Raw genomic sequence first — 14,987 nt, 5'->3', positions numbered from 1 at the left:
CAACAGGCGAGGTCCCGGGGTCCCTTCCAGGTGGACAACAGCAAGGTCACGATTTTCCCGGACTACACGCAGGAAGTGCAGCGGAGCAGAGCTTCTTTCTTGTCAGTGAAGAAGGAGCTGAGAGAGGAGGGGATTCAATACTCCTTGCTCTTTCCTGCCAAGCTGCGGGTAATCATTGATGATAGGACTCACTTTTTTCAAACACCCGACGAGGCATGGTCCTGGCTGGAACTGTATCGTGCGGGGACGGATCGGACACACGGAACCAACAGGGACCGGCAACAACCAGTCAAGATCAGGAAATCCCAGCGCATCCGCTCCCGGAATAAGCGCCAACGGGTGAGCGAGAAGCACAAATGCTGGCTGACAGGAAGAGTGCGTTGGCGGCCACGGCGACCATCACGGGATCGCAGCAGGAGAACACTTCTAGAGGCTCGGCATCGGAGGAGGAGGGGGAGAAGACCGGGGAAGACGACTCGGATGTGGGGGGAGCGCGGGGGCCGGTGGTCACCCCACAGACATCGGATGGCATGTTTAATGAGTGAGGTTCGAGGCTATTGAGCAATTCCGGGATGCCTGACGGTATGGACACTCCAAACTTCTATTGGACTGCCAGGTACGGGGCTGCGTAAGCAGTATGGGACTATGGGCGCGGGGTGATGGCTCTGCCGTCCTGGCTCGGGGCTCCATAGCCCTTTTCAGACCCTTAAGGTCTTCTGTGGTGACGACCACAGGTTAGTGTGATGTGTGGGATGTTTAAGGTTTGGAACGGGGCTGAAGCTGGGTTAGTAGGTCCTGTCCTGGGGAGGGGGTTAATGGGAGTTTGGGGGATTGTTTTGAAGGGGCTGTACAATTGCTGCAATGCGGGAGTCATTTATTGGCTAGCGCCACTGAAAGGAACGAGGCTTTATGGGGACGTTACCCAATTTGAAATATGTCACATGGAATGTCCATGGTATTCGAACGATGGTGAAACGCCACAAAGTGCATGCTTACTTGGTGAGACGGGGAGTTCAGATTGCAATGCTGCAGGAGACTCACCTGACACAGAAGGAGTGCGGAGCTTTACAGAAGAGGTGGCGGGGTCAGGTGTTTGGCACGACATACTCGGCATACGCCAGAGGGGTGCTGATATGGATACGGGCGGGCACGCCATTTCAAGTCACGAGTCAGAGAATAGATCCAGAGGGTCGATATGTGGTAGTTGAGGGACGGCTGTATGGTAGGGAGGTGGTGCTGTGCAACATCTATGCCCCCAACTCTGATCAAGCTCATTTCTTTGAGGCTTTATCGCGCTCACTGGCGTATTATTTGGCAGGCCCTATCTTACTGGCGGGGGATTTTAACTCCATCTCTGATGTGCTGTTAGATAGATCGCACCCACCTCTAGTAGACTCCCCAGTGCGCCGATTAGCGACACACAGGCGGGAATGGCAGGAACGGTGGGGCTTGGTGGATGTGTGGAGGGCGCAACACCCAGAGACCAGGGATTACTCTTACTTCTCCGCGCTGCACGACCTACATGTTAGACTGGATTCGGTGCTGTGCAGCTGCTCATTGGCGAATGTGGTGACTCACTCGGAATATCTGTCCAGGACCATTTCAGACCATAATCCCCTGTTACTTTCCATGCAGTGGCAGCTGGTGAGATCGGCTGTTCCTTCATGGCGACTTCGTCCGGATACGCTGGAAGATCCGGCGTTCTGCGACACGGTCCGCCAGGGCATAGACAGCTATTTTACGGATAATGCAGGCTCAGCAGCGACTAGGTCGATTGAATGGGATGCAATGAAAGTGGTGGTGAGAGGGGTGTGCATGGGCAGGTTTCTGACTGTGAGAGGGACGGTGTTGAAAGATCTTACGAAAGCGGAAGAGGCATTGAGAGAGCTGGAACAGCGCAGACCCGAGAGACCGGAATTGCAGGAACGACTGCTGCAAGCTAAAGAGGTGGTGGCGACTGAGACGGAAAGACTGCGGTGTTATGACTATAAGTTGTATGCTGTTAGGGTGCATGAGGAGCGGGATAAAGTGGGTACGCTCCTTGCCAAGCTGGCTGACCCGGAACCTAGAGGGTGCCCGATCATGAGCATAAGACGTGAGGATGGGGAAGTGATCTATTCGCAATCGGCGGTCTTGGGGCGCTTCAAGTCCTACTATATGGGACTGTACGCGAGCCACCTTGAGGCAGAGGCTTCGGAGATAGGTGACTACCTAGATCGGATCCCCTTACCGTTAATGGATGAAGAGGACGCGCAGGACCTAGGGGGCCCCATCACCCTGGCAGAGATAAGAGGGGCAATTAAACACATGGCACGGAACAAAACGCCAGGGGTGGATGGGTTGCCGATTGAGTTCTACGCTAAATTTGTGGATGTCTTGGCACCCAAGCTGCTGATAGTGTACGCGGAGGCGAAACAGATAGGGCGGTTACCTGAATCTATGAGGGAGGCGCTGGTGGTGCCGCTGCTGAAACCGGGTAGGGACGCGTTAGACGTATCCTCTTACCGGCCATTGTCTATGTTGACGGTGGATTATAAGATTTTGAGTCGTATCCTGGCTACCAGGCTCCTACCGCAGATGGCCACCTTAGTACATAGGGATCAAGCGGGATTCATCCCAAACAGGAGCACCTCGATGAATATCCGTCGATTGGTCAGGGTCATTGACGATGCCACCACGGCGGAGCGGGACCCAGTGGTGTTAGCAGTTGATATCGAAAAGGCGTTCGATAGCTTAGAATGGAATTACCTGGATGGAGTGCTGCTGAAGTTTGGAGTTGGGGAAGGGTTTCGAAGTTGGACGAGAGTGCTTTATTCCTCAGCTAGGGCGCGGGCTCGGCTGGGGCCCATGGTCTCTCCGGCTTACCCGGTTTGTAGGGGCACGCGGCAGGGCTGCTCGCTGTCTCCTCTGCTCTTTGCCTTGGCAATGGAGCCGCTGGCGGCGCAGGCAAGATCGGGCACCATATATGACGGGATAGCGCAGGGACCTGAATCGCACTATATATCGCTATATGCCGATGATCTATTACTGTACCTGGCTGATCCTGGGAGGGCACTGGAAGGCGCGGTGGACATGCTGAGCAGGTTCGGGAGACTATCAGGACTCAGGGTGAATTGGACCAAGACCTGTGTATTTCCTTTGCGGAAGACTACGCTCTGCCCACAGCTCACAAGAACGGTGGTGTGGGAACCCTCCTGTTTTGTTTATCTAGGGGTGCGCATCTACCACGACGCAGCAGACCTTCTAGAGGGGAATGTGGGGCGCTGTATTTGTGCGCTGAGGAGCTGTATGGATTTCTGGGCCACTCTTCCACTATCTGTGCTGGGTAGGATAGCACTGTTGAAGATGGTGGCACTCCCGCGGTTACTCTATTATTTCCGAACGTTGCCGGTGTGGATCCCGCAGAGAATCTTTGGGGAGTTGAAGACGTTGGTGACCGGCTTCCTCTGGGGCCATGGGCGGCGAAGGGTGGCATTGACTACCTTGATACGGCCCAAGAGCGAGGGGGGGATGGCCGTCCCCAATTTTGAGTTATATTATCTGGCAGCGCAACTCCAGGTTCTGACGCAGAACGTGGCCAGAGAATTCAGGGGACCAGATAGCGTCCGAGGGATTGGCATCCAGAGACATGTCTTGTCATCTATCGTAATGCAACAGAAACTGGAGGTGAGAGATCTTACGATAGAGGAACGGACGCTTCAATTGTGTTGGAATAGGAACCTAAAAAGAGCGAAGAAGCACCGGCCGTATGCACCGGAGATACCGCTGGGTATGCTAACTGCATTACCGCACGGGGCGATTGGTCCCAATTATTGGCGTGGGAAGACCTGGGCTTGCAGATGGTGGGAGACCTCTATATGGACGGGACGCTAGTCCCGTATGGGACTTCACAGGAACAATTCGGCCTACCGAGTGGAACCTTCTTGCTGCATGCAGCGGTGGTGGCAGCGATGCAGCGGCATTGGGGGGAGGGCTGGCGGAGCCGGAGGTGACCGTAGCGTGCCAGTATGTGGTGATGGCCGCGGGCACCGTCAAGGCTGTGACTTGCCTCCACGCCAGAATGTTGAATGAGGGATTAGCACCTTTGGTGGCGTTGAAGTTGAGATGGGAGGTCAGCATAGGCAAGCAAATCCCGGACACCATCTGGGGCCAAGTGTTGCATAGGACCTGGAAAGGGACGAGGAATGCACGGTTTCAGCAAGTGCATTTTTTCATTGTCCATAGGGCGTATTTGACCCCGGAGAGGTTGCGACGACACTTCCAGGTGCTTGACGCCATGTGCCCGAGATGTTTGGAACCAGAGGTAGATCTGGACCACATGCTGTGGGGATGCCCGAAGTTAGGGGAATACTGGCCGGAAGTGGGAGAACTCCTGAATGCTATCACGGACAGGGAGGTAGATTTTGATATGGCTGCATGTCTGCTCCTCTGGTTCCCGCATACCAGGAAGACTAAAGTGACGAGCAAATTCATTGATTTGGGAATAATACTGGCACAGCGTGAAATCACTTGGCATTGGAAGTCTAAGGAGGGCCCGTCAGTGCGGATATGGAGGAATGAGCTGTTGAAGTGGTCGGGCTGTGAGAGTGTGCTTAGGCTGCGGCAGGCGACTAGAACTGGCAACGAGAAAAGTTTGGAACTGGCGCGGTCCTGGGAGTTGGTAGTACAGGCATTACGGGACTATATCACAGACGGTGCGGAGGATGATCAGGTATAGGAAGGGGTTCCATGGAGATCACATGTTAGACTGACTATCCTGGTGGAGGACATACTTCAGAGCAGGGAATGATTATTGAACCCGCATTAGCAGCAGTTGGGGGGGGAGGAGGAAGGGGTAGGGAATTCGTGGAGTGGGTGGTTTGACACCGCGGGGAGGTTTACTGGCCCCGGATAGCCCAATGAGGTCGTAGAGTAGATTTGCTAGGAGCGACAGTGGGTGCAACTTGGGGCTTGGCGGTGTGGGGGGGGGGATGGATGTTATGGGGTAAAAGCGGATACTATACGATATAACTGACCTAAGGCCTGGACAAGGCACGCACTGAGGCTCCTCCGGAAAACTGGTTCATTGAAGCGCCGCCCAGCCTCCGGGATGTGGGCTAAATGGCTGTGTATTGTATTTTCATCATATTCACTGTGGGGAGCCTTAAGTGTACTGGTTGGCCTATTGACTGGTTTTATTTCGAATTCTGCAATAAAAATATATTTAAAAAAATAAATTAATTTAAAGTACTTTAGTTCTACTGAACTTAGTTGTTGTAGAGCAAAGGGCCTAGCACACCCTGACTACAACTCCTAGAGAGGTTTAGTAGGTAACACTTAGTGTAGGTAGGTGCAAACACCACACCTCACTAGATCATGTCTCTGAGAGCAGAACCATGTGGATCTCTCCCAGTGGAGGTAGATCCTTTAAGGATACCTTCCAGATATGATACCCTAACTTTCCAAGATTTAAGGCACTTGTGCACATCTAGAAAGTTAAAACAGGGTTCCAACCCTACCCTCAGACATCTGATTGAGCTCATTGAGGAATATGATGCTCTGAAGGCCTCTAGCAAAGGTCTGTCAGTTAATACAGATGAGGGACAGCCCTCAACAGAGGATTCCCCTGATCCTAATCCTGCTGATGAAGAGGAGGTGGAAGAGGAGGAATCTGAGGAGGATACTGATAGTCAGGTCTTAGTGGGAACACTTAGCCAGGCTAACCTAAGCCTACATGGGGCTGGAGGGGGCATAGCCCCATACAGACCCCCAAGCAGGCTTAACACTGAGTCCAGGAGGAGGAGATCCCTATCCAGGGAATCTCACCATTCTGGAGTCTCAGTAGGGTCAGATGTTGTTAGGAGAATGCCTTCCCCTTAGAGAAAGGAACATCAGGCCAGGATGAGAGAAGTCAATCTGAGGATCGAGAGGCAAGAACTTGCCATCGCCAAAGAGAGACTTGCTCTTGCAAGAGAACAAAAGTTAAGTGGGTTAGAACCCACTGGTGGCAGCATTATCCCCAAGGATAAAGATAGGTCCTATGATAATAGAAACCTAAGCAAGATTGTCCCACCCTACAAAGTTGGGGATGACATCCACAAGTGGATTACTGCTTTGGAGAGGGCTTGCAAAGTACAGCAGGTACCCCAAAGTCAGTGGGCAGCAATCTTATGTCTCTCCTTTTCAGAAAAAGGCAGAGACAAGCTCCTCACGGTTAGTGATGAGGATGCTAACAACTACACAGTCCTGAAGAGTGCTCTGATTGATGGGTTTGGCCTAACCACTGAACAGTATAGGTTGCTGTTCAGGGATACCCAGAAGACACAGACTCAGGACTGGACTGATTTTGTAGATTGTGCCACTAAGGCTCTGGAAAGCTGGTGGCTGGGCAGTAAAGTTAAGGACTATACAGGATTGCATAATTTGATCATGAGAGAGCAAATACTTAATAATTGTCAGAACCAGTTGTTGCATCAGCACCTGATTGACTCTGATCTGACCTCTCCCCAAGAATTGGGAAAGAAGGCAGACAAATGGGTCAGAACCAAGGTGAAGCAGAAAAACCAGAACCAAGGTGGTGAGCAGAAGAAGCCAGACCAAAAGGGTGGGGATCAGAAAGTAAAAGACCAGAAGTCTTCAACAGGTCCCCAAAAAGCTTCTAATGAGGGGGGTTCAAAGAAATCCAAGAAGAAAGATGGCCAAAGGAAACCATGGTGCAATATCTGTAAAAGTAATACTCACTGATCCAGTGATTGTGCCAAAAAGGAGACAGCTCCAACCGCCATTGCCCCTAAGGCAACTGTTCCCCCTAGTACAGCTAATAGTGGTGGTTCTCAACAGAAGGGTGTAGTAGGGTTAACCCTGGGAACTGAGATGGACTCTGGCCTAGTCAGAGTGCCAACTCAAGCTGTCCTTGTCTGTGATGTGGACACGGCTATGTCCTCTGCTGTGAGCCCCAGTAACCTGGGCAAGTACAGACAGACACCTTTAATCAATGATAAAGTGTCTCAGGCCTACAGGGACACATGTGTGTCACCATGGTGACGCCTAACTTTGTGGATCCTGGACAGATCATACTAGGTGATGATTACCTAGTGACCAATACTAGCAATGTCACTACCGCCCATAGTATGGCCGTTGTTAATTTCTCCTGGGGAGGGGTAACTGGCCTCAAAAGAGTTGCTGTAAGTTCAGACCTCCCTGTAGAATGTTTGTTGGGCAATGATCTAGAATCTTCAGTCTGGTCTGAAGTGGAGTATAGGACTCATGCAGAGATGCTGGGCATATCAGCACATGTCCTTGCTGTGACCAGGTCACAGGCTAAAAAGGGTAAAACTGAACAGGCACTGGATCCTGAAACAATGGACCAGTTGCCTACCAAGAGAAAGAGCAGTAGGGTCAAGGCAGTGCCTTCCCCCTGCATCAGAGTGAAGATCAGCCTTCTGAGGAAGCCAATAGTGAGACCCAAGAAGGAACTGTCCTAGAAGAGCTTGAGCCTGATCAGGTTGAGTTTCTTGGGACAGGGGGACCTTCAAGGGCAGACCTGAGGCAGGCACAGCTGGACTGCCCCTCTCTTGAACCCCTCAGACAGCAAGCTGCTGCTGAGGCTGCTGGGAATGCTACAGGTACCCACAGATTGTATTGGGATGAAGGACTCCTTTATTCAGAGGCTAGAGACCTCAAGCCTGGTGCTTCCAGGAGGTTGGTCATACCTTTGACATTTAGAGGCTTCCTTCTTACCTTAGCCCATGATATTCCCTTAGCAGGACATCTTGGCCAGAACAAGACTTGGGACAGGCTTATCCCTCACTTTCACTGGCCACACATGTCAGAAGATACCAAGTAGTTTTGTCGCTCCTGTGTTACCTGCCAAGCCAGTGGCAAATCAGGTGGCACCACAAAGGCCCCCCTTATACCACTACCTGTGGTGGGGGTACCCTTTGAAAGAGTTGGGATTGACATTGTTGGTCCAATGGATCCCCAAACAGCCTCTGTGCAAAGATTTATACTGGTGGTAGTGGATCATGCCACCAGGTATCTAGAAGCTATTCCCTTGAGGACCACAACAGCTCCTGTTGTGGCAAGAGCCCTCCTTGGAGTTTCTCCAGAGTGGGGTTCCCCAAAGAGGTTGTCTCAGATAGATGTGCAAACTTCATGTCTGGGTATTTACTGCTATGTGGAAGGAGTGTGGTGTAAACTATAAGTTCACCACCCCCTACCATCCACAGTGCAATGGTCTAGTTGAAAGATTCAACAACACCTTAAAGGGCATGATCAAGGGACTCCCTGAAAAGCTTAGGCGAAGATGGGATATCTTGCTGCCCTGCCTTTTGTTCGCTTATAGACAGGTCCCACAAAAGGGGGTTGGCTACAGCCCTTTTGAACTTTTGTTTGGGCACCCTGTAAGAGGGCCCCTGTGTCTTGTGAGGGAAGGATGGGAGTTACCTCTCAAAAAGCCTAAGCATGAGATAGTGGACTATGTACTTGGTCTCCGCTCCAGGATGGCCGAATACATGAAAAGGCTTCTAAAAACCTTGAGGCTAGCCAGGAACTTCAAAAAGCCTGGCATGACCAAAAGGCTGTGCTGACTATGTACCAGCCAGGACAGAAAGTGTGGGTGTTGGAGCCAGTGGCCCCAGCAGCACTCCAAGACAAATGGTCTGGACCCCACACTATTATTGAGCAAAAGGGAGAGGTAACACACTCAGTTGATCTTGGGATTCCCAGAAGCCCCCACAGGGTGCTTCATGTCAACAGACTGAAGGCATATGCTGACAGGGCAGACATAGACTTGCTCATGGCTACAGATGAGCTTTCTCCCAGACCTGCTTTCTCAGAACCCTGATGATGGTTCAGTTGATGGAGTGGCCTTGGCAGGCAGCCTCACTGACCAGCAGCAACAGGACTGCAGACAAGTTCTACAGGCCTATAGGCATATGTTTTCCCTGACCCCAAGTCAGACAAACTGGTGCACCCATGAGGTGGACACTGGTGAAAGTTTGCCTGTGAAGAGTAAAATCTACAGGCAGCCTGACCATGTCAGGGACTGTATCAGGACAGAGGTCCCAATGATGTTGGAACTGGGAGTTATTGAGCCCTCAGAAAGCCCCTGGGCCAGTCCAGTAGTCCTTGTGCCAAAGCCTCACACCCAAGATGGTAAGAGAGAGGTATGGTTTTGTGTGGACTACAGAGATCTCAATGCTATCACTAGGACAGATGCCCACCCAATACTCAGGGCAGATGAGCTCATTGACAGATTGGCTTCTGCCACGTTTTTGAGCACATTTGACCTGACAGCAGGCTACTGGCAAATCAGGCTAGCTGATGATGCAAAAGCCAAAACAGCATTTTCGAACCCAGGAGGTCATTACCAATTTGTGGAGATGCCCTTTGGCTTGAAGAATGCACCTGCCACTTTCCAAAGGTTGGTGAACCAAGTCCTCTCAGGTCTGGATGACTTTTGTGCAGCTTATCTAGATGATATTGCTGTCTTCAGCTCCACCTGGGAGGATCACCTGATCCACCTGAAAAAGGTTTTGGAGGCCCTGCCGAAGGCAGGCCTAACTATCAAGGCTACTAAGTGCCAGATAGGGCAGAGTAAGGTTATGTACCTGGGCCACCTTGTAGGTGGAGGTCAGGTTCAACCACTGGAGAGTAAGATCCAGACCATCAAGGACTGGGCTCCTCCAACCACCCAGACACAGGTCGGAGCTTTCTTGGGCCTGTCTGGTTATTACAGAAAGTTTGTTAAGAATTATGGGTCCATTGTGACACCACTTAATGACTTGACCTCAAAGATAATGCCAAAGAAAGTTCAGTGGACAGTCAGCTGTCAAAAGGCATTTGATGACCTGAAGCAGGCCATGTGCTCTGCACCTATTCTGAAAAGTCCAGATTACTCCAAGGAATTCATTGTTCAAACAGATGCTTCTGAGTTGGGTGGGGGAGCTGTTCTTTCACAATTGAATAAAGATGGTCAAGACCAGCCCATTGCTTTTATTAGCAGAAGGCTGACCCCTAGAGAGAAACGTTGGTCAGCTATTGAGAGGGAGGCCTTTGCTGTGGTTTGGGCCCCGAAGAAGCTGAGGCCATACTTGTTTGGTACTCACTTCAAGATTCAGACAGACCATAAGCCCCTCTTGTGGCTAAATCAGATGAAGGGTGAAAATCCCAAACTACTCAGATGGTCCATTTCCCTACAAGGTATGGACTTTACAGTGGAACATAGACCTGGAACTGACCATGGCAATGCAGATGGACTCTCCAGATATTTCCACTTAGAACATGAAGACTCAACTGGTCATGGTTAGCTTAATGTCCCTGCGTTGGGGGGGAGGAGGGGGTTGTGTAGGAAAGTAGGGTTTGCTTCTTATGTTCACCCCCACGTTTTGCTCTGATCAACTGGTTTTTCGACACTAGTGTGGCTGTGGGCCTGCTAATCAGACCCACAGCCCAGCTGTTCTCTCTCTAAATTCATACAATGTACTTTAGGTACATATCCAATTGGGTATTGGCTCACCTTTGTAAGCCCCTGTATAGTGTACCATAGGTACCCTGGGCATAGGTGCATCCAAGGCCTACCAGGGGCTGCAGCATGAATTATGCCACCCCTGGCTGGCCATCCAAATTGACACAACTGGCTGATCACTCAGCTGGGGCAAGGTAGTGGAATCACCCCTTGCTTAGGTATAGTATTCCTATGCCTACCATGATATATAGACACATATATACCTATAAGTCACTCCTATGGCAGGCCTTAACAATCCTGGAGGCAGAGTGCTTGGTTTTATGTGAGATGGTGCTCTAGCATGAGCTGAGCCTGTCTGCAGCTTTCGGAACCATGTCCTTATAGCTGTTCTATGATATAGCCATACCATATACTCTAAAGTGCATTATAATCCTCACGGTTATTGCCAACTTTGGTTTGGCTTTATCAAAACATGTCGTGTAAGGTGTCATACGCTTTGGAATACTACCCCCCTCCCCCCGCCATTTCTGGCGGGGGTAGCATTCCACCCTTCTAGAGGGAGAAGACATGTAGTTGTAGCTTTACCTGGTTAAAGTTAAACAGAGCCTCAGCATCACAAAATGGATGCTGCTGCCACAGACACAAGTCTGACCTCCTGCAGCTGCACAGACACAAGTCTGACCTCCTGCAGCTGGGAACCCTTCCAGCGAGGGAGGCCCGGACAATAGTTTTCCTGCCTTGGGAGGTGCTAGCACCTCCCCAGACAGGCTATAGTGTATTGGGGCAGGGTGGCTTGAAAGGAATGAGACACTGCCAGGGGCACACAAGGTGTCCCATGCATAGTCCGGTTCAAACCAGTTGCTGGGGTACTCCAGCCCCAGCTCTGGTGCGAAACTGGACAAAGGGAAAGGGATGTAACCACCCCTTCCCTGGTCCCACCCATAGGAGAGACCTATCTGGTAATCCAGCCCCTTTAATGTTGTATAAAGCTAGGAGCTAGAGATTTTAGATTATCCTGAACTGAAACTCTGAAACGAAACTCTGGACCTTCGACATTCTACTGCAACTAGAAGACTGAAGAATCTCCCTTGTGGTCAAGGAGTGACCACCCTGTGCAAACAGGCACCACCTAGCGAATTGTCGGTTTGCTTTGTCGCCGCTCCCGAAGGATCCCGACGACCCTGCTTCAAAGGACTGGACTTCCAGACTTCTCCGACCCCGACCCACACCTCCAGCAAAGCTGAGACCCGTGGCGGACACGAGAGACGTGGAACCGGACACCTGGCCATTTTGCTCTTTGCTAAACTGTGCAGCTTCTGAGGCGTCCTCGAAGTTGTGCATTGGGACTTGAGAAGCCCCAACACCGAGTCGTAAGTGCACCGAAGCTCAGCCCTCCACACTCCACGAGTGCCGCGTGGGGCCTGCTCTTGCATTTCCTCTCGACGCGTCTTCGCGGTTGCTAGCCCGCTGACTAGTGGCCATCTTGAAGACTCCATTTTGAAACAATGCTGCTTGCCTGGTTGCTCTGGGCTTGCTCCTGCTTTCCTGCAAAAAGGAAGCCCCACAGACCTTGCTGGTCTGTACAAGAAGCCGATCTTCACATCCTGCGTGGGTTGCCTTTGCCAAGGCTTGTTGACTCCAATCCGGAAGCCGACACCGCCAACAGCGAGATCCTTCGTGGGACAGTCCGTATCCAGCTCCTGATCGTCGTCGACGCCTCCTGGTCCACGTGGCTGCAGAGACAAACTTTACGACATCACCTGATTGCATCTCAACATCGACTGGTTCCTTCCTGGTTCCTTCCCGGTCACTGGCTAGTGACCCAGACTCTGTCGCCTCTGATTTCAGGTCCTTCACTTCCTCGATCCACCCTTGGATCCACCCGGACATCTTCCTCCTGGTCGCCTGCAGCATCTTTTTGCAGCTCCCCATAGGATTCGACGACGAAACCCGACGCAACTTGACACCTATGCACCCGGCTTCCCTGGGTGAGGTAACTCGAGTACTCTGGTGCTCCCGTGGGTAATAACTATCCAAGTGTCCTACTTTAACTGGGTTTTCCAGTAGTCCTCTCGGTAGGTCCGAAATCAACTAGTTTCTAAACTTTACGTTCCCATTGAAAGTCTATGAGAACGCGCGTGTGTGTTTAGACACTGCACACGCATCCTGTGGGACTCCTGCTTCCTAACCTTCGGTTACCCTGTGTAGCCCCACCGATTTCCAAGACCCTAGGCCTGTTCACCTGTCCTGAAGTGGTTCTTATACCACTTCTTTAGTATATGGTTTACGAGGCCCCTAGGGCAGAATTGTAATTGTGCAACTTAACGTATGCTTATTAAGTCACTTGTGCTGTATCTCGAACTCTGACCTCATAAAGAGTGCAGAGGGGTTGTGTTGGAAATAAATACAAATATATTTTATATATACCTTGTGTGGTGTCCTTTCATCTGGTATTCAAGGGGTTATTATTGGTAAAACAATTGGCTTCACATGCTCTCTGAAGTTTTAGCCTAAGACTGCTTTGTCCATGCTACCACTAGGATAGCTGGTCTATAAGGTTGACTTTACAACCATCACCATAAGGGTTGTTTGGACTGATACTAGAACAGTGGACATCACATATCAGGCCAACTTCTCACATCATGTATTTTAGTTGTTACTCTTGAAAGGTCAGTTGCTTCCTTGCTTATGTAAAATGTGATACTGCAGTTGTCTCTGGGGTACAGAGCCCTGCAACATATGTGCAATTTGACAATAACATGTGTTTAAAAAAAAAAAAAACTCTAACCAATAAACACTTTATAAAACTATATTAAATATTCGGAACAAATAAATATACTTATTTGCTAAGAAAAAACAAAAAAAGAGGAGGACAATGGAGGATAAGGGGCTTTTATGGGACAGAGTTCTATTGTATTGTGATGTTTCAAAGTTCTATTTTGAAACATTTCAAGTACTGCTCAGAAGAGTGAATAACCGGTTTATGCATAATGCTAGCATCCTGTCTTGACATAAAATCCCCAAGTTGAACTGAAGGTTCTGGTCTTATTGCTGCACCCACCCACTCACTTCACTGTGCGGAAAGGCCACTACTTCCAACACAATTCCTTTGTCGATTGCCCCCTCGATTCTTGCTCTGAAAATATCAAGGTGTGGGGTACCTGGTTTGATGCTACTTTTTGGTTAAAATAACTTCTTCACTGTACACCAAATGCAGGATGAGATTTCAACAGGACTGTGTGAAAGTGGACATGTCGGAAGATCTGCCTACTAAGTAATTAGATTAAGGTAAATCAGAGTTTCCAACCACAATAAGCTACTTCTTAAAAAACAACCATACTTCAAATGGTGAAAAGGATGTTGTTTGCAGATCTGTGCAGCAAGATGCAAAAGATAGAGGTCTAAACTCGAGCACAATCAAATGATATCTTACTTCTTGGAAAGGGAACTGATCATAGTTTTCAATTTCAGACATGTTGTGAATTACTAAAGAAATTGCAGCACATTTTCTCAACTGTACACAATAGAATGCAACCGTGCTTCCGCCGGAACTTACATGACATGCAGGCGACAATTTTTCTGATGCCATGTTTCTTCATCGCTTCCAGTATATTTTTGGTGCCCTCAGACATCACTGTGGTGGGACCTAGATTCATGGGGAAAAGGAGTGAGTTCATCAGATGGAGAGGACAGGAAAAACATTCTGATAGTTTTTTAAAAAGCCACTTGAATCTGAGACTCAGGTGTTCTATTCCTCAGATCCCTGAAGTTCTCAGGATCCAAAGGTGTAATCAGCGTTTCACTTCATTCAAGACAAACTACCAATATACAGTGAGAAGTAGAAACTTGTATTGTTTACCAATAAATAGTAAATTAGCAACTAACTATAATTCAGCAAGTACTAAGACAAGGATTGGAACACACTTTACAAAATACAACATCATACTCCAGCAAAGTGTATGGGCAATTTGAGGCAGAGAACAAGCGCTGTCTCTCTCTCTCTCTCTCTCTCTCACCCTCTCTCACTCTCTCTCTCTCTCTCTCTCTCTCACCCTCTCTCACTCTCTCTCGCTCTCTAGAGAGAGAGAGAAAGAGAGAGAGAGAGAGAGAGAGAGAGAGAGAAGCGTCCCCAAGTTGAACACCAAAAAAGGAATTTTATACATTTCTGTATAGACTGTTTATGAGGTTTTCAATTAATTTATTTTACGGTAAAGACTCGTGTGAATACGGTTAAACTCGTTGGCAGCCAACGTGGACACAAACGTGCGAGTTTACACCACGCCACACCGGTTTCTACCGTTCTTCACTACCCCTGATGTGGCGGTTTTGAAATATTTAACCATATTCACACATGTCTTTACCGTGTTGACACTACTATATCAGAATCTATTATCGCATATAAAGGTCCCTGAAGAGGGGTTAAGCCCGAAATGCATTGGGCAGAAATGACAACACAACCATCTAAGAAATTTATACTATGAAAACAGTAGTACAAAGATGAAATAAAATAACTTCTTGGAAAACCTCATAAACAATCTAT

At 49.5% G+C, this 14,987-nt stretch overlaps 1 protein-coding gene across 1 annotated transcript in view; it reads right to left on the bottom strand.

Annotated features, from left to right (window-relative positions):
• The window catches only part of LOC144781674 (flavin reductase (NADPH)-like), a 115,418-nt gene that overhangs the window by 54,661 nt on the left and 45,770 nt on the right, over positions 1-14,987 (bottom strand). Inside the window, exon 3 of the mRNA XM_078660648.1 lies at positions 14,004-14,093. Coding sequence (XP_078516774.1) covers positions 14,004-14,093 — 90 coding nt within the window. The remainder of the gene's footprint in view (positions 1-14,003; positions 14,094-14,987) is intronic.

Source organism: Lissotriton helveticus, chromosome 9 (genome assembly GCF_964261635.1).
Source record: "Lissotriton helveticus chromosome 9, aLisHel1.1, whole genome shotgun sequence".
In the NCBI taxonomy this organism is placed as follows: Eukaryota; Metazoa; Chordata; class Amphibia; order Caudata; family Salamandridae; genus Lissotriton; species Lissotriton helveticus.
The sequence above is the reverse complement of the archived record's forward strand: the minus strand, read 5'-3'. Positions and strand labels throughout refer to the sequence as shown.